Source organism: Arvicola amphibius, chromosome 4, assembly GCF_903992535.2.
Source record: "Arvicola amphibius chromosome 4, mArvAmp1.2, whole genome shotgun sequence".
NCBI classification, from domain to species: domain Eukaryota; kingdom Metazoa; phylum Chordata; class Mammalia; order Rodentia; family Cricetidae; genus Arvicola; species Arvicola amphibius.
The window spans coordinates 69,608,841-69,630,271 of NC_052050.1; the positions used below are offsets into that span (position 1 = coordinate 69,608,841).

A 21,431-nucleotide genomic window follows, 5' to 3' on the forward strand; every position below is an offset into this window, starting at 1 on the left:
AAAGAAAAAAAATATGCAAAGGAACAAAATAACAGGTTTCCTGGCCACAGTACAATGGAAGGTAGAGAACCTTCCATTTTCACCAACACAACTCTAGCCCTAGCCTGAATGCACAGCAACAATGACAGTGACACAGACCTGTAATCCCGGTACTCAGGAGGCTGAGGCGGGAAGACCATAGTTAAAAGCTTCAAGGCCAGCAAGGGTTAAAGAAACTGTCACAAAAGGGGGTGTTGAAAACTCTCAGAAACACAAAAGCTAAAAGACTTCATTGTTATCACAGCTACAATAAAGAGAAATGTTAATGCCTAACTCAGGGCAGGAAGCAAACCACACTAGATATACAAACTTAGACAAAGCAAACCCTAACTCTAGGCTGGTGGGGATGCAGGCCTGTGATCCCACACTTGGGAGGTGGGACAGAAGATATCTATGGTTATATAGCAAATTCAAGGTCGGCCTGGACTACATATCCTGTCTCCAAAATGAAACATTTAAATCTCATAAAAATCTAGACATACTAGCTCTGGCCCCATAGTGATCGAGGCAGGAGGATCACCCTAAGGATTTTGAGATAGCTTGAGATACAGAGTAAGAACAAAACAAAAACAAAGCTATCTCATTAAAACAATTCAATGGCTTAAAACAAAAACAGTGACACTTTGCAGGACTTTCTATGGCTGAAGGGATGTATGAAGACCGAAGTCCAGCAGGGGAGAAGCCTCTGTCCTGCCACTCTTGTGCTCTATGTCCACCCTGACCACTCATTTCTTCTAAACTTTGTAATAACTCTTTTGTTACTGTTAGTAAACAAGTTAGCAAAATACCTTGTGAAGAATGTTAATTTTCAGAAGAGAAATGGACTTAGAGACTGTTATCTTAAAAAAAAAAAAAAACATTGTTTTAATTATGTGTGCGTGGGTATGTGAACATTAGTGCAGCTGCCTGGATGTCAGAAGACAGCATTGGATTCCCTACAGCTGGAGTTTTGTTTGCCTAACACAGTGCTGGGAATCTAAGAACAGTACGTGATCTTAACTACTGAGCCATCTCTCCAGCCCCCAAAAGCAATCAGTAACTTAAGAAACATGATAGTCTTTTTTTCCCTTTATACCAAGATCAGCCTATGAAAAGTTTTTTGGGATGGGGCTCGGGAACCCATGCTGGTGAAAAGACAGGCTCAGGGAAGCCTAAGAAGTGGACTGAAGAATGGGATGGGAAAAATAAAACTTAGAAATGTTCTGAAGGTATATGCTGACATGTGGATGGCATCAGAGGCCTAGATATACTTTATGTGCAATTCTGTGATACTGAAGTTCCTAGCCCTACTGTGCTAGGAAGACTGCCTCTAGACAGTATAGTACAGCCTGGCTTTAACTACTTGTTACGCAGAAGAAAGCTTTACATATTTGTGCTTTGAAATATAGACAGATACAGCTCAAATCTGTCTGCAATGTTAAATTAAGATTTAAGTCTTAAATGATGTATTTGTGGTCTGATTACACTCCTTCATAGACTAGGTATCTTTCCATGAGGGCCTGTTGACATCACCAAGAAAAAAAACAGAAAAAAAAAATGTTTTGTTTTTTTTGAGACAGGGTTTCTTTGTGTAGCTTTGGAGTCTGTCCTGGAACTCATTCTGTAGAGCAGACTGTTTTCAAACTCAGAGATCACCTGCCTCTGCCTCCTGAATGCTGGGGATTAAAGGTGTGCACCACCATGGCCTGGCGAGAAAACAAAATTTAATGAAACTTTACTATGCTAATTTTCCTGAGTTTTAATTTTTAAAATCTGCCCACCTAGATTGCTGCCTGTTCAATAATCAATAACAAAAGCCACCTTTCTCATGAAAAGTTCTACATTTGAGATGTATAAAGAATACTCAATCACACAAAGTGGTCAAGATTTGCTTTTACTCAAGAAAAAAAAATCACTTCAGAGTCAACCTTCATGTACAAAAGACAAGACCAATCACATTAATCACTGGACACAAAGGGTATTCCAAAGGCCTTTAAAAATGGCAATTAACATCAAAAGAGAAAATTCATTTTAACTCATATTGCATTCATTATCAACACTATACTTAACAAGGTAGCTATGCTATTGATACAAAACATACAGTATTTACACTTAACTGTACAAAATAATTTAATGTTTACAAAAATATTAGAATGTTTAGTTGACTGACACAGTCTTAAAGTAATTGCTTCTAGAGAAGTATATAGGAAGACCACTGATTCCCATTCATTTCCTTTTTAATAAGTCAAAGAAAGGGTGCTGCAATGCTTCATCCAAGGTAATCCTTTTCGTTGGGTCATACTCCAACATTCTTCGAACCAGGTCAAATAGCTTTTCATGCTCTTCATCGTGACACAGCATAAATTCCTGGAGGAAATGGTCTTGTTACATAAAGATAAGTGAAAATGTGACTTAATCATTAATCTTTTTTCCCTTTACCTTCAATGGCTTGCAGCGTCTCCTAACATATCTCCCAGCTGAGCTATGCTCATCCCAATCTAGCTGGTTATGGTGGAAATATTTGCGCTTCCTACAAGAGAAAAGAAGCTGAAGTTAAAATAAGCAAAGTTCCACATTTTTACCTTGTTGCCAACCCTTGGTAGGGACAAGACAGAACAGATCTCTCTCTAAATGTACAGACATAATTTTTTAAATATTTTCAACATGACAGGATCTTCCTTTTTCATCTACTCTCAACTAAGTTAGAATTTTAGTTATCTCAACTAAGCAGTTCACAAATGAGAAAACACTCACTTTACAAAGGAAGACTCCTGGTAGGGAATTCTGATCTCACCAGATCTGAATGGGAATGGGAATTTTTTTAACAACTTCCCAGGTGAGCTAGAAAACATTCACTATCCTGTTCAAGGGCACAGAGCTGGTTAGCAACAACAGGAAAATCAAACAAGACAGACTCCAGAAAGAATGGGCTCTCACATGTATTTTTTTCATCAACCTAAAAAAACATCTACATGAAAGTTACTCTGAGTACTAAATTATTTTTTGAAAATGATCTTTTAAAAATGCTAAGATTATAGCTCTAAGTTATCATTTGTACAGAATTTCTTTTTACTTCCAGATCTGCAGTCCTCAGAACAGGCCATTCATTGAATGCATCTTAGACAAACCTTGTCTTTTGGATCATGTGCACTGGGATGGGTCCTAATATCCGCTCCATCATTGCCAGGTGCTCCTTACTATCATGAGTCTAAAAAAAAAAAAAATTCAGGAAAAAGGAATTTAGCACTCTCCACTTCCTTACATACACATAAAAAAGAAGAGTAAAAATATATGCTGATAAAAAAGGACTAGTCTCAGCTGGACTGTGGTTGCACACACTTGGGAGGCAGAGGCAGGGGGAACTCTCTGAGTTCGAGGTCATCCTGCTCTACAGAGTGGGTTCTGGGACAGGTTGGACTACACTGAGAAATCCTATCTTAAAATACCAAATAAAATAAAATGAATAAAGGCCAGAGATGGCTTAATGGGTAAAAGGCCCTTGTTGCAAAGATTAAAGACCTGAGTCCAACCCCTGGGACTCACATCATAAAAGAACCAACTCCCACAAGTTATCTTCCACATGTGTGCATTCCTTCAAATAAATAAATTAACAACAACAAAAATACTAGATTAGCCAGTTACACAGTTTACATTACATATTCTTCAAAGATGACTGATACTGAAAGAGCTATGCTGTCTCGTGCAAACACAGTACAGTCCAAGATAGAGTGGTAAGATCTATCTGGTAATCAACATGAAAAGTGTCCAACAAAAAAATGCAACAATTTCCTTTTCATGAACTGTTTAAATAGACCACTATTATGCTTACTTATCCCGGGTAGTATAGTTGTTCTAACAATTCTCACCACAATTCTGAGGTTTGTTTAGGAATGTGAATTCAAAGAGATTAAGACAAAGGCACATAGCTCATAACAGCAAAGTTGACAACAAAAGTCAAGGATCATATTCAAAACTAACAAGACTTGCTACACCAGAAAAGCAGCAGCTGTACACATAGGTGAAATGGTGTCTAGTCTAGAGCTGAGGCAGGCTAACTTTTTCTCTGAAAAAGTTATTCAGACAAAAGATATTTTATTTTTATTTATTTTATTTATTTATTTATTTATTTATTTATTTATTTATTTATTTATTTATTTATTTATTTATTTGGTTTTTCGAGACAGGGTTTCTCTGCAGCTTTTTTAGAGCCTGTCCTGGAACTAGCTCTGTAGACCAGGCTGGCCTCGAACTCACAGAGATCCACCTGCCTCTGCCTCCCGAGAGCTGGGATTAAAGGCGTGCGCCACCACCCGGCCAGACAAAAGATACTTTAGGATGAGCTGCTGGCAAAATACCTTTTCTCTTTATTAGGCAGCAGGGAGCACTTTTACAACAGCCCACACTTTGCCAATCTTTGTTCTAGAGAACAAAGACTGGCCTTAACTTCACTAGGTAGGTGAGGCCTCACAACTTGATCCTCTTGTTTCAGCCTTAGTGACACGACTATCAGTATGTGTCATCACACCTAGCCAGTTCCATATTTTTGTTTTTTATTTTTATGTATTTAGAAACATGGTTAGCATAGCCAGAGCAGAATTACAATTAGCCACATTAACACTAATATAAAGTTCAAGAAGGTCTATAAAACAAAAAAAAAAGAAAAAGCAGAACATATAATATGAACTCTACAGGAATTTCACATTATAGACAGCATACACATTCAAAGCAAGTTACAACCTCACTAGTAGCAGGAATTCAATCAACTGTGCTTTCAGAAGGATGATATTTATGTTTTACTTTCAATAATGATCTATGGTAAATCTCTAGTATGGAAGCTAAATATAAAGCACATTTAACATAAAATTCATTAAAGATCATCAAATAAAATGTATTAGATACATACCTGAAAGACTGTAAACCCAAGGTAATACTCAATAAGAATGCAGCCTATGCTCCAAACATCACAAGGCTGAGCCCAACCTAAAGCTATCAAAAACAAACAAGCATGTTACTATGGAACACCTTTAAACTGCCGACCCTTCCTCACACTCAGGTGCTCTTTATAGTCTACCTAGGAGACTAAAACAGCAACCTCAGGATTTACAATTTTGGTGCATATAGCTCAGGCTTGTCTGGAACTTGGTATTTTCCTCAGTCTTACAAGAGGTAGAATTATAGGTGGGTGCCACCACACCTGGTCCCATGCAGTCACCTTTGTTCATTCCACAATGTTCACCACTGGAAACTTATATAGCAAGAGTAACATCTTCAGACACTAGAATTTGAATTCTGATAAAAGTTCAATCATTATACCTCAATATACTTTTCCTCAGGTGACTAACTGTAGCCCTTTACCCCATTGCTCAATGAATCACTTCTTATACTAGAGAACTTCATCTCACTCTCTCCCACTGTTACCTGACTGCTAACATCTAAGGCAACTGCTTTCCCTTTACTGCAGCACCCAACTACATCTTCCTCTCTAATCAGCCTTAACCCTGGGGAACACCACAGTATTCTAAGCCTCCAGACTCCAGATTCCTTTTCCAGTGACTCCAACTTCAGATCTGTATCAACAATAGCACCTCTTCTGTCTTGTTTCCAAGGCCCCAATCCCATCAGTGACTTGAAAGTTTTGATGTGTAATACATACTCTCTGAGTTTCAAAATTCTGCCCTTTCATTTCCAGCTTTCTCCCATAATGGCTAACAGAGACTCTTGCTTAAAGTCTCTTTCCTCCTGCTCCTTACCTATCATGTCTAAGTCAGCCAACCAAGCCTGGGCACCTGTGGCAGAGCCTTACTTTGCCAAGAGAGTGGAAATAAGTGACTACATAACCCACAATCACAAGACTATGATGCCTTTACCAAACATACCCACTGTTACTATCACTTGGGGTCACAAATCATCAGCACTTAGAATACCTTTCACAAACACTGTCACACAGGAGAAACAGACAAAACTCATTTCTGTATCCTGCTAACATCATTTTAGTTTAACCATGACCTTCAACAATTACAGTGTAAGGAAGTCTGATGTCTACTAACCCAAAATGACCTCTGGAGCTCTGTAGTGCCGTGTGGACACCAAGGTACTATGATGTTCATCATCATACGTTGCACTTCCAAAGTCAACAACTTTGATATCTGTGTTTTTCAGTGTGCGTTCATCTCGTTTCTAGAGACACAGTTGAATAAAAATGAAACTCAATAAAGACATAAAACAATTCTATAACACTACTCATAAAATGTGCAAATGAATCCTCCCTCTTTACCCTTCCCGCCTCTCTATCCCCCTCCCCCAACTGGAATACAAGCATCCTATTCCTACTCTATTTGTAGATGAACATCAGATATAGTCTCCGAAGTGAAATTCCTCATTCAAGGACCACCAAGCAACATAAATTTTAAAGACAACACCAAAAATTAAAACACGTTTTTAACTTACCATTTTAGAATTGTACTTGACTACATAGTCAGACTTCACAAATAAAATATTTTCAGGTTTTAAATCCGTATGAGTTAATTTATTATGATGTAAAACTATAAAGAAAACAGAAAACCATCATTAGTCTCACTTAGAGATTTCAACTGGGGCTAGGATATGGGGATCAAAAGGGATTTCACCTTTACCTGTAACCTGCAAGTGTTCATATGCTGATTAGATAATAAAGACAATAAAATATACTGTGTATTCACGAATACTTACAATTTATAGATTGGCAGATCTGATAAGCCATTTGCCTGATGTGGTCAATTTGAAATGGCAGAAAGCTATTTTCTTTAATAAAATCATAGGTACTAAGTCCCAGCAGCTCAAACACAATACAAACATGACCATGATGATCAAACCATTCTAGCATCTGGACACATCGGCTAAAAGAGATCAAAATAATAACTGAGTGCACAGAAATGAGCAGCTCACACAGCATGACAGCTTGTGGTTCAATGTATACTTACAAGACACTGTTGGGGTCAGTGCTGTTCAAGTGCTCCAACACTTGGATTTCAGAGCGAGCTGCCTCCCGGTAACGGCCTACATTTTTTACAATTTTCACTGCTACATGTAAGCCATCCCTTAAAAACAAAAGATGATGATGCTAAATATATAAGCAGTGGGATAAAACTGCATACCCTGTGAAAAGCACTTTCTTTTTTTGTTTGTTTTTGAGACTAGATTTCACTATATGTAGCTCAGGCTGGGCTTAAACTCATTATGTAGCCCAGACTGACACTGAATTTGTGATACTCCTACTTCAGTCTCCTAAAATACAATTGTAATTACATGTCTCCCATATTATTGTCCTAACTCTTTCAGAGTGCATTAATACCCTAGGTTCCAGAACATCTTTTCAAAACAAAGCAATCATTCATATAATACTTAGTAATTTTAACATGTTTTTAAAAATTTACATTTATATTTCATACAAAACATTTTAAAGTGTAACACACATACACACAATTAGAGCATTTGTTCATTTGCTAGGCAGGATCTACTTTGTGCAAAAGATAAGGCACAGGTGCTAGTACTGAACAATGGGACTCACTACTACATGCCTCAGTCTAATGACAAAGGCAGATGAGTATTAAGACATTCTCACAAGAGATGAAGCCCCAACTACTTATACAATAAAATAGCAATTTATAAAATCAGACACAACTGAGCCCTGACAAATTGTGAGCCTATCAAACAACTGGCTAAAGACACTATAAGCTATTGAAGCCCCTCCCTCCAAGCAGACTCATTCATTCAAATATGTAGAAATAGCTACAGCAAGAGCAGTGGGCTTTGGGTTGGGGAATTTCCAGTAATAATTCTTAAGGAATATAAATAGTATTTTGAGAAAATCATGGACAATGGGATTAAAGAAATTTTTAGGCTTTTTTTTTTTTGGCTAGTGATGGAAACAGGACCTTGCTTGCCCATGTCGGCCAAGTACTTTACCACTAAGCCACACACCAGGCCAACAATAAACATTTCCAAGTATGAACTCAAGCAGTTTGTTCATGGATAACAGCACAAATCAAGTGGCTATGATACTAAGACTCACCAAATATGTTTAAACACAGATAAACTTTACTTTCAAGAGTACTAGTCAGGCACTGGTGGTGCACTTGGGAGGCAGAGGCAGGTGGAGCTCTGTGAGTCTGAGGTCAGGCTGGTCTACAGAGTATAGTGATATTTCATTTGTATTTTAATGAATAAAGCTTGCCTGAAGATCAGAGAAAAAAACAGCCTCACTGATTGCTACTCAAATGTAGCACAATTAATAAAAACATAAGACAGATATTGGGGTTCAACCTGAAGATCAGAAAGGCAGCCAGTCACTGGCTCTTACCACTCTATCTCAGTCTGAAAATGGTGATCCTACCTCCAGGAATCCTCAGAATGAGACTGTGTCTGAGAGCTATCTCCTTTTATCTTATATTCCTCTCTATGCTTAGGATTAAAGGCCTGCACTACTTCTACCAAGTTTCTATAGCAAACTAGTGTGGTTACTGGGATTAAAGGTGTGTGTCACTACTGCCTGGTCTGTAAGGCTGACCAGTGGGACTGTTTTACTCTCTGGTCTTCAGGTAAGCTCTATTTATTAAAATACAAATGAAATATCACTACAACAGAGAGAGAGTTCCAGGATAGGCCCCAAAGCTACAGAGAAACCCTGTCTCATAAACAAACAAAAACCAAACCAAACCAAACGAAAAATAAACCTCAACTACTGCTATATACAGTAAGCTGGAAAATTATACCCTTTCCAACAATTTCTGATGAAAAAAATTTCAGATCTTATTTTAGAAAGGTGTAGGTAGCTTCACTAAATTATTTTAAAAAGTTCACTTATAAAAAAAGTGGTAAAACCACACACAGAACAGAGGTTCTAAGGGACATGGTGCAATGAAGTAGATAAGTATGTCCCAGAGAATGTAGACTTTATTCTATAGGTCCTAACGGATTTTCTCTGTAATTCAGAAATTGCATTTTAATATATAAAATTGGAATTACTTTATTGACTCTGCAATCCAAAAGTAGCTGAATCCTACTGAACTTGAGTACTCCTTTAATTACAAAGTAAACTGCCATCACACACCAACAAAATACTCATGGCACATAAATGATATTGAGTTACAGAAATCTTGTTGAATACCTCTCAGAAAAACTTGCAGTAACCACTTTAAAATAAATTTCATTAAAACAGTCAAGAAAGAAAAAGCACACTTACATGCCATGGTCAATGCACTCTACAACTTTGCCAAAGGCCCCTTCACCTAAAGTGTCCACGATTTCATCTAAAGTGAGGGAGAGAAAGAGAGTCTAAGTACCCGAGTACAATTATACAGTTGTTTAAACAATGAATGCTTAAGTGTGGCATATTTCCAAATGATCTCTAGCAAAACATAACTAAGGTTTCATCGCTCAAGTTATTGTATTTTCAGCTGCTACAAAGCAATTAGATAGAGCTATCTGTCTTGCTCTAATCTCAAACTCCACTGATTATTTTGGAATTTAAAGAATAGAAATATTTAAATTCTACAGAAAAGAAGAAATACAAAAGAACAAACAAACCCACAAAAAACAAAACAAAAAAGCAATGAAGAGTCTTTAGCCCCCCGCTGACAAACTATTCTTTAAAAGATTATTCTGTCTGCAAAGTTTAAAAAGTGTTGAAAAATATTCTATACATCTTGCTCTTAGAACGTCTCCACTTTGACAGATCAGGTGACCCTCCTCATCATCCTCTATACTCCTGGATCTTTTCCTTCGGTGGCTCTTCTGGAACGGCAAGTGGGCAGCACCAAGATCGTCCAGCCAATCAATATATCAGAGTGAATTCAGGGCAGAATACGCAATTCATTCAGCGGGGAGATATTCAGGCATTCAGATAAGCACCAGGCCACGAACAGTTGGCAGGAGCAATTTCAAATTCAGTCCCCAGAAATTCACAGGGCACAGTTTATGTTACAGAAGAAAAACATGGCAAGGAACAGATTTTCAGATAAGATACTTAAAGTGGCAATAGAAAAAAACAACACAATTGTCTCTTTAAAATACTGATTTAACTGAAGTCTGAAGTTTAAAGAATGCAATGTCAAGATTTACTATTTTCTGATATAACCATATGCTGTGAGTTGAGCTGTCTAAGTTTGTCAGAAAAATGTCAAGATTAGTTGAAATTGTTCTTTTAGCAACATTTAAAAATAGGTATCATAATAAGAGGGGGAAGTAAAGACTAATTTCAATCTTCAATCCAGTAAATGCTAGTTCTACAGAAAAAAACTTGGGGAGGGAAATGGTACCTCGAAATTTACAAATTAAAGATGTCTGGCTTTTTCAATACATTTCCCATTCAGCACCCAGTTCAGAACTTTACAAAATTAACTGCAGACAACGATGTGCTGCACTAGGAGCTATACTACACACTAGTCAGTAACATAAGCACCCCAACAAAGTGACTTGCCTGAGTTGTTTCCAATTATCAGTAAAGCAGTTTCTTTCAAAATAATTAAAAAAAATGTTTACATTCAAAGAAAGATATGGGTGCCTCAGTTTTTAAATATACTGCACAATCACAAAATAAGATGTTTTACTATTAAAAGCAACAAGCTCATGATCTGGTTTGCAGAATGAGTAAGTGTGGGCAAGTGAAGACTAGCTAATACACAGGAGTCAGTTATGAGAATGTGTTCATTTCCTTTAAGGATTCAAGTAATATAAATATAAATTATAGCATATCCAAATAGCATTAAAGAAACTTTTAGAACCTTATCACTCTTTTAGAGCCTTACAAATAGAATCCATTCAAAATAAAAACAAATCACTCATACCGAATGTGACTGATGACTTGCACAGTGTCTATTACGCTTCCTTTTAGGGCTGCTTCTCCTGCTTCGTACTGAGGATTTACTGCAGTGGATCCTGTAAGAGCTTTCAATGTCTCTATGATAATGTCTGGGAACATATCCTTCGCAGTAATCATTTCTGTACTCATCAATGTATCTTCTATCCCGGTAATCTCTTTCATTCAAGCATCTTGCTTCTAAATAGTGACTGCAAACATATTAAAGAATTTCAAATTATTCTCTTCATTCTGGAATAATGTGGTTCAAACAAAATTCTCAAGAATTCTTGGTTTAAATAGCTAACTCAATAAAAAGAAAAATTCCAATTGATGAGATGAAATTTGTACTTATCTCAGATAACTTAATAACTTTAACCAAATATATTTTTCCATATATAATTTCTATAGCCAGGCATGTTGGTATATGCCTGTAATCCCAGCATTTGGAAGGTGACGGCAGGAGGATCATGAATTCAAGGTCATCCTGAGGTACACTGCAAATATGAAGCCAGTCTGGGCCACATGAAACCATCTCCAAAAAACAAAACAAAACAAAACAAAAACCCCACACATCAGAAAATTGCTGCCAACAATTCATACCAAGGAACAAAGCTTTAATTACAATATATGTATAATTAAATGTTCCTTTGCCTTCTGAAAAATCAAGACCAAATCTGCAAACCTGTTGTGCAATACACAGGAATCTAAAAATAGCTTCCTTTCCCTCTCTCAGAGCCACACACATTAAGAGAAAGGCAAAAGAGAATTCCTTTCCCCTTAAATGTAAGCGCATTTTTGGATATCCCAGACAGACTCTTCTATAATGTGTATCACGGATACAAGGAACCTTAAATGTATTTCAGCCCTTTCATTTACTAACTCAATTAAGATCCCTAAAGGATATGCCACTGTTGCAGAGCATAGTAGTGGCAAAAGGTAAGATTTGCAAACTGTCACTACTGCCCTACATGTCACCTATTCTATCTCCTCTCTTTTCTATGTTTAAGTTTTCTGACTCCTGTTTTGAAAATCAGACACCAGAACTTCTGAGGCCTGCCTAGTGTGCCAAACACATCTAAAATCAACCCTCCTAACAAGAAAGGGTCCAGGACCCTGGATAGCCTCCTACTCTACTTGCTTTGCATTTATTATTTTTGGTTGTTAGCCTAGCCTTTTAACGGCTGAGCCATCGTTCTAGCCCGACTTTGCATTACTAATTTCCCGTGACTCTTACAAAATACCCAAGAAATAGAAAAGAAAACAGCATTTTCTAGTGCCACAGTGCTTCTACAGATCCCTTTGAGAACCTCATGGGAAAGGTTATAGACCCTTTCCCCTAAGAAATGTACAAATGCATAAACAAAACTTGGTAAGAACTTCATGGAGGTCATGGACCCCAGGAAGTCAGTGGATCCAAGTTAAGTGTCCTGATCTGATGGAAAGAAAAGGACAGATTCATTTGGCCCAGTTTCCCATCCCCCCTCTACCTGGGATGAGTGTCCTCTTCAACAGAGTGCGAAGCTTCAAGAGGGATGCACATGGAGCACTGAGGGAGAGAGGGGACACCTGCCCAGTCAGACAAATTAGCTAAATAATCCTGACAAGCAATGGAGTGACAGATGTTGCTGAGGCTGCCCCCACCAACCCCTTTATACTCCCCAGAATATGCTGTCATTTCCTTCCCAAGTCTGGTTTAAGCAGAAACAGAGAGAAACATCCCTAGGACAACTACTCAACAGGACTGGCATCTAATTCAGGATGGGCTTTCTTATTGCCTAGCATCATTCTAAAGTTCTTCCTAACCTCTGGAGAAACAACTCAGGCTATTCAGATAAACTCTAGGCCTGAGTCAGTTGGTCTAAAACAGAGATCTGGATGAAACACAACAAACTAGATGTCATACTTTTAAAGGCTTCCTATTTAATTTTATAAGGTATCAAGCCCGCCTCCACCACATCCGAAGTCTACATTAAAAAAACTAGACTAATAATCTTTAACTGGAAGACTATGTGAAACTGGCCCTGCTGACAAACACTCTATTAATGAGTAAAAAAAAAAAAAAAAAAAAAGGAAGTGGTGATGCACTACCATGAGTAGCACTAGCATGAGAAGGACCTTCTCAGTTTATCACAACCAAAGACCAAAGGTTAAAGATTAAAGTCTACAGAATTATACAAGCTGTAGACAGGGTAGACAGAATAACAGATTTGATCTTTTAAAAATATCCACTGAATGCCTAGTGAATATTTCATTGTAACTTTTCAAAACAGCCCAAACTGTTGAGTACACTGAAATTTGTTTTTATTTCCACACAGGTCCTGTGGGAGATAAAATAAAATCATATAAGGCAAAGTCTCTGCCAACAAATGAACAACTTAAGATTACTCACAAAGAGAAAGAAAAATCAAAATCAAAATAGACAAATGAAAAATAAGTTGAAAAGGTGCAAATGATCACTTAGACTCAGGGAAGGCAAAAAATTCAATTAGATTAAAATGATTAGGGAAGAATTCATGACAAAGACAGAGAAGCATCTTAAAGGAAGTCAGGATTGGACAAAATAGACAGTAGAAGAAATTCCAGGAGAACAGCAGAGTGCCATCTAACACTTACACAGACAGCACCACCAGGCAGAGGCTTAGGATGCATGTATCTATAGTTAGACAGCAAGTAGATGACTGTATCAAGAGCCAGTTTTCACCCAGGAGAATGTTATTAGAAGTCCCCCTCCCCCACCAAACTATAAGGTGTTTGTGAAAGGATGGCCTAGTAGCACTAACACTGAATACAGAGTTTGTAAATGAGGACCCAGGCCACAGAGTCTGAATCTTAGTCTGCATACCTCCTAGGTGATTTCCAGTCATGAAATTTATCAAAGGTTTAAAACTTGGTATTCTGTGTTACGGGAAGACACGGGGATTTTGGATTTAATATATAAAGGTTATTTACGGCTATGTTGGTCTTTCCAGTATTTGAGACAATAGATTAAGTCTCCTGAAAGAGAGAGACCAACTCACAGGCTACTGCCAAAAGTTAAGTCAGGGGAAAAAGGTTTTATAATGCATGTAACAAAGGGCTAAAATAATTAATACATAATAAAGTATTATAAATCAGTAACAGAAAACAACTGATGTAAAAATTCTTCATAAAACAACAAATTCACTAGAAATTTAGAAATTCAGATTAAGTAAACAATTTAAAACACACAGAACTAGAGACAGCATGAAGGAGCATGTTATAAGCATTCTAGAAAAAGAAAAGAGAATATACAACAAGAACCTTGTGAGAGTTCATACCCTTTAACTTGAAAATGCCTCTTCTTAGAATCTACTTTCACAGGCAAAGATTTGTACACAAAAATCCTTTAGGAACAGACAGTGAGAAGTAATTCAGTCAAGTAACGGGCAATAGTTTCCAACCTGTTGCTCCTTTATTCTTTGTTCCTTCAACTTCCCAGTAATTTTATTAAAATATTTATAAAATGTTTGGCTTTCTCTTTCTTCCTTCCTTCCTTCCTTCCTTCCTTCCTTCCTTCCTTCCTTCCTTCTTTCTTTCTTTTTAAACAGTTAACGAATATTCTGGATTAGGATGAATAACCACCACAAAATGTGTCTGGTGTCAATGTCAAAAATGGCAGTGCTGGCTTTAGTGGCTAATCGAACTTGTTTTTTATAATTATGAACACAAATCCCTCAAATCAACCTTTACACATATATAATATATACTAGAACTATGAATAATTAGTTTTAAGAGGATAAGCCTTAAATAGTATTTTGTACTTTGTATACTGTAATAGTGGGGTACAGACAATTTGTATTGTGTATTGTTCATTACTAAGGTCTGGTCATTCAATCTTGCCATAAACCTTACCCCTCACATAACTGTTTAATAAAGTATGATTATTGTACAGGAACTACAAACAAGCTCTTTGACAGAATAACTCTGTTTAGCACGGAGAAGGAAAAAAAATTACATACTGTTTTTTAAAGTAACCCCAGCTGGCTAATTTAGAAAGCAATCTGGTAAACAGCCCCAATGGAACATCTGTACAAACAAGGAGAAAACATAGAACCAACAAAACGAATGAAAAAGGGAAATTAATGGAAGGCAGAGTGAAAGAAACTACTCACCTAGCCTTTCTTTACTATTTAGAACTTTTAAGATTCTTTTAATCCTATGTACACGTATTGCCTTTAAATTTTATACCATAATAAGATTTCCGTATTTTTTTTTTTTTTACTAAGGCTCTATCCTAAATTACCAGAGCAAGTTCCTAAAAATCTCAGACAGACATACCCATTGGTTTTCTTCTATAAACATACCCTGTAGAACCTAAGTGACTAATCCTCAAAGCACTTTAATGTTCTCAAATAGTATGCTGTCTTTCTCATTTGGATTAACCACCCTCCGTGACATCTTAATTGTGAAACACTTTTTGCACACCCAAATATACATACCATCTTCCTATATAACTTAAAGACACTCATTGGGTATCATTATTCAACTTTGTATATGCTGCTGAATATATCCTTTTGCATCCCCTTCCCTTTTGTGATGAAGGGGTTTTTAAGGATTTTAGGACATCATGCATAGATGGTACCAAGTGTTCTAGCACTGAACTACATCCTCAGAGTCCTTATTTTTCATTCGCTTGCTGAGCAACTATCTGTCTCCCATCATTCCCAGTCAGATAGATGAGAAACTATTTTATTCACAGCTATAGTCTCAGCACTACAGAAGCTAGCCTATAATGGCACTCTTAACTGCTTTTTGAATGAATAAACATGTTGCCTGAATTCTAAATTTGATAAAAGCTATATAAGTAAATGACAAATTTTTAAACCATTAGAACTTAAAATACAAGTCATTTACCAATCAGAGTCTTTAAACTGATGATGTGGTTTACAATGCCTGTTTTCTTGCGTACTACTGTGAGATCTCCTCTTCCGTTTGTGACTTCCACTGTAGCTGTCATGGCCCCAGCTTTCTCTGCTATCCCAATCAGGGCAGTGAGTTCTTTTGGAATGCCGCATCTGTTAACCAAGAGGGGGAAAAAGGGTGAACTGGAAAGCTAAAGATGGTTGTTTAATTATACACAGGGCCACACAGGTTCTTACAATCTTTTTGGGTATATTTCCCAAAGCTTAGAACACAATAGCACTGCTATGAGATGACTGATGAACGGAACTGACCTAATACTACATGATGGACAACAATGAGCCTTTAACACATTTTCTTTCACTACTTAGTAAAAGGACAAATCCTCGAGTTAGTGTTTGCCTTCAAAAATACTCATTGACTTTACTCTTTTTTGTTTTTTGAGACAGGGTTTCTTCATGTAGCTCTGGCTGTCCTGGAACTCACTCTGTAGAACAGGCTGATCCCAAACTCAAAGAGATCTGCCTACCTCTGACACCCAAGTGCTGGTATTAAAGGCATGCATTTAAAGGATGCATCTGGCTATCCTTTAATTTTTTTTTAAAAGGTCAATTAAAATTGCTCAAGGACTTGAGAGATTAGTCAGCCAGTAATGGACATGCTGTGCAAGTATGAGTACTTCATTTCAGATTGCTCACATCCATATAAAAAGCCAGACACCATAGCACAGAACTGTAATTCCAGACCTGGAGGTGAGGGTGGGGCATACAGATTCCTGAAACTCATTGGCTAGCTTAACTGGCAAGTTCCAGGTTCAATGAGACCTTGCCTCAAAAATAATGTGAGACACGGACACACCCATTTGACCTCTGGCCCATACATGAACCAGAATGCACATATGCATCCCTGACACACAAAACAGTTCAAACATAGACAAAGCATAGGCAGAATTATTTCGTTATCTTCTACTTATGCTGATGTTTTAATTAGGTCACTCTTACGTTAACAATTTTACCAACTGAGCTATATTCCCAGCCTCTGAATTTGGATTTTAAAAGTCAAGACTGAAATGATTAAAGAAAAGCACCCACACTATATTTATGGCTAGCTCACCCCAATAGTATCACAAATGTTCTTCAGCCTGGCAAAGCATAATACAAACAATTAAAAGAGAATCACGGAAGTGACTGGTTTAAAGGTAAAGAGCCTTTTATTAATGAGGCTTCTTTTTTCTTAAACTCTGTAGAATTCCTTTCTCTAATTGCCAGAATTAGACCAATCTTTAAACTGAGACTTGGCCAGTGACATCAGATAATGGTAACAATGCTCAGACTTCATTTACAACTTCCTGTGTACAGCTTGTATTCTCCCAGGCTCAGTACCTAACATTTATCCTTTTTACTTGTGACTAAATGTTGCATGCCCGTATAATGAGGCCAATGGACAATTTGTCAAAGTTAGTTCTCTCTGTTCACTACATGGGTCTCTGAGATCAAAGGTATGCACCTTTACTCACTTAACCACCCAGTTTTTAAAAGATTAATTTTATTTTTAATGGGGGGAAAGCTGCACATGACTGCAATTGTTCACGGAAGCCACAAGAGGGCACAGGATTCTCAGGTCCTTTACAAGAGCCGTACACACTCTTAAATCTCTGTGCTGTCTTTGCAGTTCCAATTAAAACGTTAAATTTGGACACTGCTAAGCAGGGTTTAAATGGTTTGTGTGTATTGGGGAGACGGGGATAGGACGGGACAGGACCACAGCTTAGAAAAGGAGCTGAATAAAGCCCCAATGGAGCAAAACCAACTTAGTTAACCACCTTCAGTTTGCCTAAACGACTGAAAAATATGCTAACAAAAGCTATTAAACTCCAGGCTTGGAAAGAAGGCAGTATCTGTTCTTGCCTCCAAGGCGTTCCTAAGAAATGATGCGCATCACACCACAGGGTGTGATATCCATGTTCTTTTTTTGTCTTGACTACCATGGATGTAATGGGAGGCGGGGGTGGAGGGTGGGGGGGTGAGGTGTGTGGGGTGGTGGTGATTGTTCCGAATTGCTAGGCAAGGACTCTACCACTGATCTATATCCCCTGTCCAAATATTCAGTAAATTCTATTCTCTTTCTTTTAGTTCTGAGCCGCCTGTCAGGCATCTTTCTGATAATGTGGCTTCTTTTTTAGCTCAGTTAAAAAAAACAAATACAGGTTAAGTCACCCCCTCCTCCTAAATTCTTGCTAGTTGCCTCGATAAAAGGCAAGCATTCCCTTTGGTATAGTCATTTCAATATGGCAAAGCAAAATAAGCACTACAAATTTACTTATGGCAAAAGTCAAAACTCAAACTTTCTTCAAAAAAGCACTCTTTCTATTTTTACAGGTATTTTGCTGACCCATTCCTTCTATTATCAAAATTGTATTTTAGCCACATTTAGGTTTTGCTCTGAATACGCCTTTTTTTTGTTTCGTTGGGAACTGAATCCCCAATCTCAAGCACTAGGCTACTAAGCACTCTTAAGTAACAGCAGGCAAATTTACAGCTTCTGATGACTCATCATTACGACTGTCCATTAAGTAGGGTTTCACAAGACTTATTTATGTGCTTGCTTCAGTTCCCTCCTCCCCCTTAGATTTCACCCTGCCACAACCAGTTTACCGAATTGAGACAGAATTCTCAAATGATACTAACATGCAAACATTAAAATTAAAAGAAATTCCTCGTGAGAGCCCAAGAGCTGTATTCCTTTAGCTAGATTTATTACTTAAAATCCAGCAGTTAAAATCCCAGTCTCGACCACTCCCGCTGAACATCCCCCACCACTGCTTTATCTCCAGCGAAGTTCAGAACTAATTTTCTTAGGTGTGGAGGCACATGCCATGGTGGACGCAGAGGCAGGCTGAGCTCTGAGACAGCGGGTCCGATGACAGCCTGCTTTGCAGAGTACCACATTGCCTCAAACAAACCAATAAAGAAATCTTTACTTATAAGGCAAAGTGAAAGATTTCTGGGCTCATATATAAATAAAGAGTTCCTTCTCATACACGGAAAGGAACGTTACCTTAAAATATTACACTATCTCTAATACTTAAAAAAAAAAACACGCTACATGCTAGAATCTTGGTGTCTTTTATAGAATAACACAATGGAACCAGTATGCATATACACATATTGGAAATACGATTCTCCACCACCCTCTTAAAAACCGTATGGTCTAACTGGCAACTCCATGCTAAACACAGGCTTAAAAAAAACATCGAGACAAGAGTTTCCAGCCTCTCAGAGGGCTGCATTTTCTAAGTGGGGGACAAGGGGCACTGGGATGCTTGCATAAAGCTGGGTCAAGCAGCAGCAGCGACAGAAAACAGGTGACTACCGGCCCACGGGGTTTGGAGAGCTGACCACTCCACCAAAGGGCTGTCACAGCGTAAAAACCACCGTTCGTTCTCGGCAACGTTAGTGGCGGCGGGGGGGGGGGGGCTACAACAAACAAACAAACAAACAAACAAACGAACAAAACAGGCTGGGCGTGGCGATGCCCGCCTTTAACCAGGCCGCTTGGGAGGCTGAGGCAGGGGGATCTTCGGAGTCCCAGGGCAGCCTGGTCTCCACGGCGAGCTCCAGGGCTGGCAGGGAGACCTCTTCGGGGAGAAAAGAACCAAACCCAAACCCCGCTGCCCCAAAGGACGGACGGACCTTCCCTCCCAAGCGTGTTCCTCGAAGCTGGAGGGGAGCTCCAGCCACCTGGATCGCCGCAGTGCCTGCCCCACCTCCCCTCGGGCAGCTGGCCAGGGCCTTTGGCGCAGACCGGCAGGGCGAACGGCGGACTCAGGGGAAGCCTCCAGTTCCGCACACTGCCAGGGCCGCCGAGAGGAGCGAGGAGGGGTGCGGGCCACCCGACTCCCGGGGACAACAGCGCCGGGGACGTGCCCCGCCAACGTCTCCCCATCGGCTCCCATCACGGCCGGCCAGCACCCGCGGGCGAACCCAGGACCCTCGGGCCGCGACTTCAGCGGCGAAACCGCAGCAGCTTGGGTGTTGTCGCCGCCGGCTGAGCGGCGCCCAGCAAAGACAGACAGCCACGGGCGCCGAGGCCCAAAGCCCGTTCTTTCCTCAGCCACCTAGCTCCGCGAGGCCCTGCCCGCCTCACCTCCGCAAAAGCGAAAGGCCTTTTGGCCGAGAAATGTGGCCGAACCGCCGTCGTCGCTCTCCAGGCGCCGCTGCGACAAACACCGACAAAATGGCGTCCGCGCCGTCACCCCACAACCTCCTCAGGTGGATCTAGCGCCACCTACGCCGAGCAAGCGCGCATGCGTCACGGAATCTCGGGCCCGCCCACAGATTCCGCAAGGGGGCGGGGCCTGTGACGTCAGGAAGGGGTATGATCATCCACACCGCGGCTGCGCGGCGCAGACCGTGCTTGAAGGAAGAGGTTCTGTCAATCTGTACCTGGGAGACCGCCTTGACTCTATGGCGCGTGCCAGCTTCTTAAAGAATTTTTCTGGACGTGGCCGTCCTGGGCAGAGCCAACCTCTGACCCTTTCTCTTCATCCTCAAGTGGGACACCCATTGGACTTGGCCTGCCAGTCATCGCTGAACTTTTCCCGGACCTCAGCCCCAGGCAGAGCCATTAGAGCATAGAGTCCCCAGAGGCTCAGTGCCAGGTCCAGGCTGATGCTCAGTGACCAGGATATGTTAGTCACTGGCGCTCCCCCTCTAAACTGGATTTAGAGACGTTTATCTGAATATGTCTCTGAAAACAAGCTTACCCTTTCCGGGCATTCAGCCCTCAGCCTGCAAAGCAAAAGGAATGGGGATGATTCTCCTGAGACTTCTGAAGGCAGCTGGGTGGCGGTGGCGCCTGCTTTTATTCCTGGCACTCAGCAGACAGAGAGGCAGGTGGATCTCAGTGTGTTCCAGTCCTGCCTGGTCTATAGATGAGTTCCAGGACAGCCAGGGCTGTTACATAGAAAAACCCTGCCTCGAAAAACCAAAAAAAAAAAAAAAAAAGTCATAAAGACATTCTTCTCTGTCATGACCGTGGCAGCCTCATCCCTTTCTATTATAGTTACTGGACAAATGGACATTTGTGGTCAGAAGACATTTTTAATTTCCAAGAACTGGGCTTTTATGTCACAGGTCTGTAATCCCAGCCTTTGAGAGTTATTGGTAGGATAATCACGAGTTCTAGGTCATCCTGGGCTACATAAGTTCAAGGGTAGCCTGGGCTACATGAGATCAAAACTCAAAAATTAAAGCTGTCTGAGTATCCACCAATATCATCAATACTACCTAACCCAGTAGGGTTGAACTTGTGGTCCTATTTCCTACTCCCAAGAGCCAGGATCTTGAGCTGCCATGCCCAGATTAAACAAATCTTCTTTGCCCATCCGTAGTCTCTTACATTAATCTGGACAACCCTAAGGTGGCTATTAGCTCCTAGCTCTAATTACAGATTTAACTTCTGGAAATGCCATTTCAACCTTGGCCTTGCTAACTCTAGAGAACTTGTGTTTATGTTGTCACGCTGGCTCCTTCAATTCATGCATCAAAGAAAAAAAAAAAAACTTACTTTTCTTAGTCATTTGGAGGAAAATGTCCTGAGTCCATCTTTTGGCAAGATCAAAAGGGTATGTCTGGAAGAAAAAACAAACAAACAAACCCCAAACCCTTTCAGACTGAAGCTCTCATGATAAAACAAT

At 39.6% G+C, this 21,431-nt stretch overlaps 1 protein-coding gene across 9 annotated transcripts; it reads right to left on the minus strand.

Annotated features, from left to right (window-relative positions):
• Nucleotides 1–1,896: 1,896 nt before the first annotated feature.
• Clk4 (CDC like kinase 4) lies at nucleotides 1,897–20,015 on the minus strand. Of its 9 annotated transcripts, none has more exons than XM_038325788.1 (14): nucleotides 15,728–15,866; nucleotides 14,833–14,899; nucleotides 12,343–12,401; nucleotides 10,842–11,064; nucleotides 9,699–9,789; nucleotides 9,239–9,305; nucleotides 6,978–7,094; nucleotides 6,727–6,893; nucleotides 6,466–6,560; nucleotides 6,066–6,195; nucleotides 4,922–5,004; nucleotides 3,147–3,226; nucleotides 2,458–2,548; nucleotides 1,897–2,385 (listed from the first exon to the last, which is right to left on the minus strand). In XM_038325788.1, exons 3-14 carry the CDS (start codon nucleotides 12,393–12,395, stop codon nucleotides 2,245–2,247), a joined length of 1,338 nt encoding a protein of 445 aa, XP_038181716.1. In that variant the 5' UTR covers nucleotides 12,396–12,401; nucleotides 14,833–14,899; nucleotides 15,728–15,866; the 3' UTR covers nucleotides 1,897–2,244. The 9 variants fall into 9 exon arrangements, with proteins under 9 accessions (XP_038181716.1, XP_038181708.1, XP_038181715.1 ...); XM_038325780.1 differs by having other exon boundaries at nucleotides 12,343–14,217; XM_038325787.1 differs by lacking the exon at nucleotides 14,833–14,899 and adding an exon at nucleotides 14,152–14,217 and having other exon boundaries at nucleotides 15,728–15,781.
• Nucleotides 20,016–21,431: the final 1,416 nt, after the last annotated feature.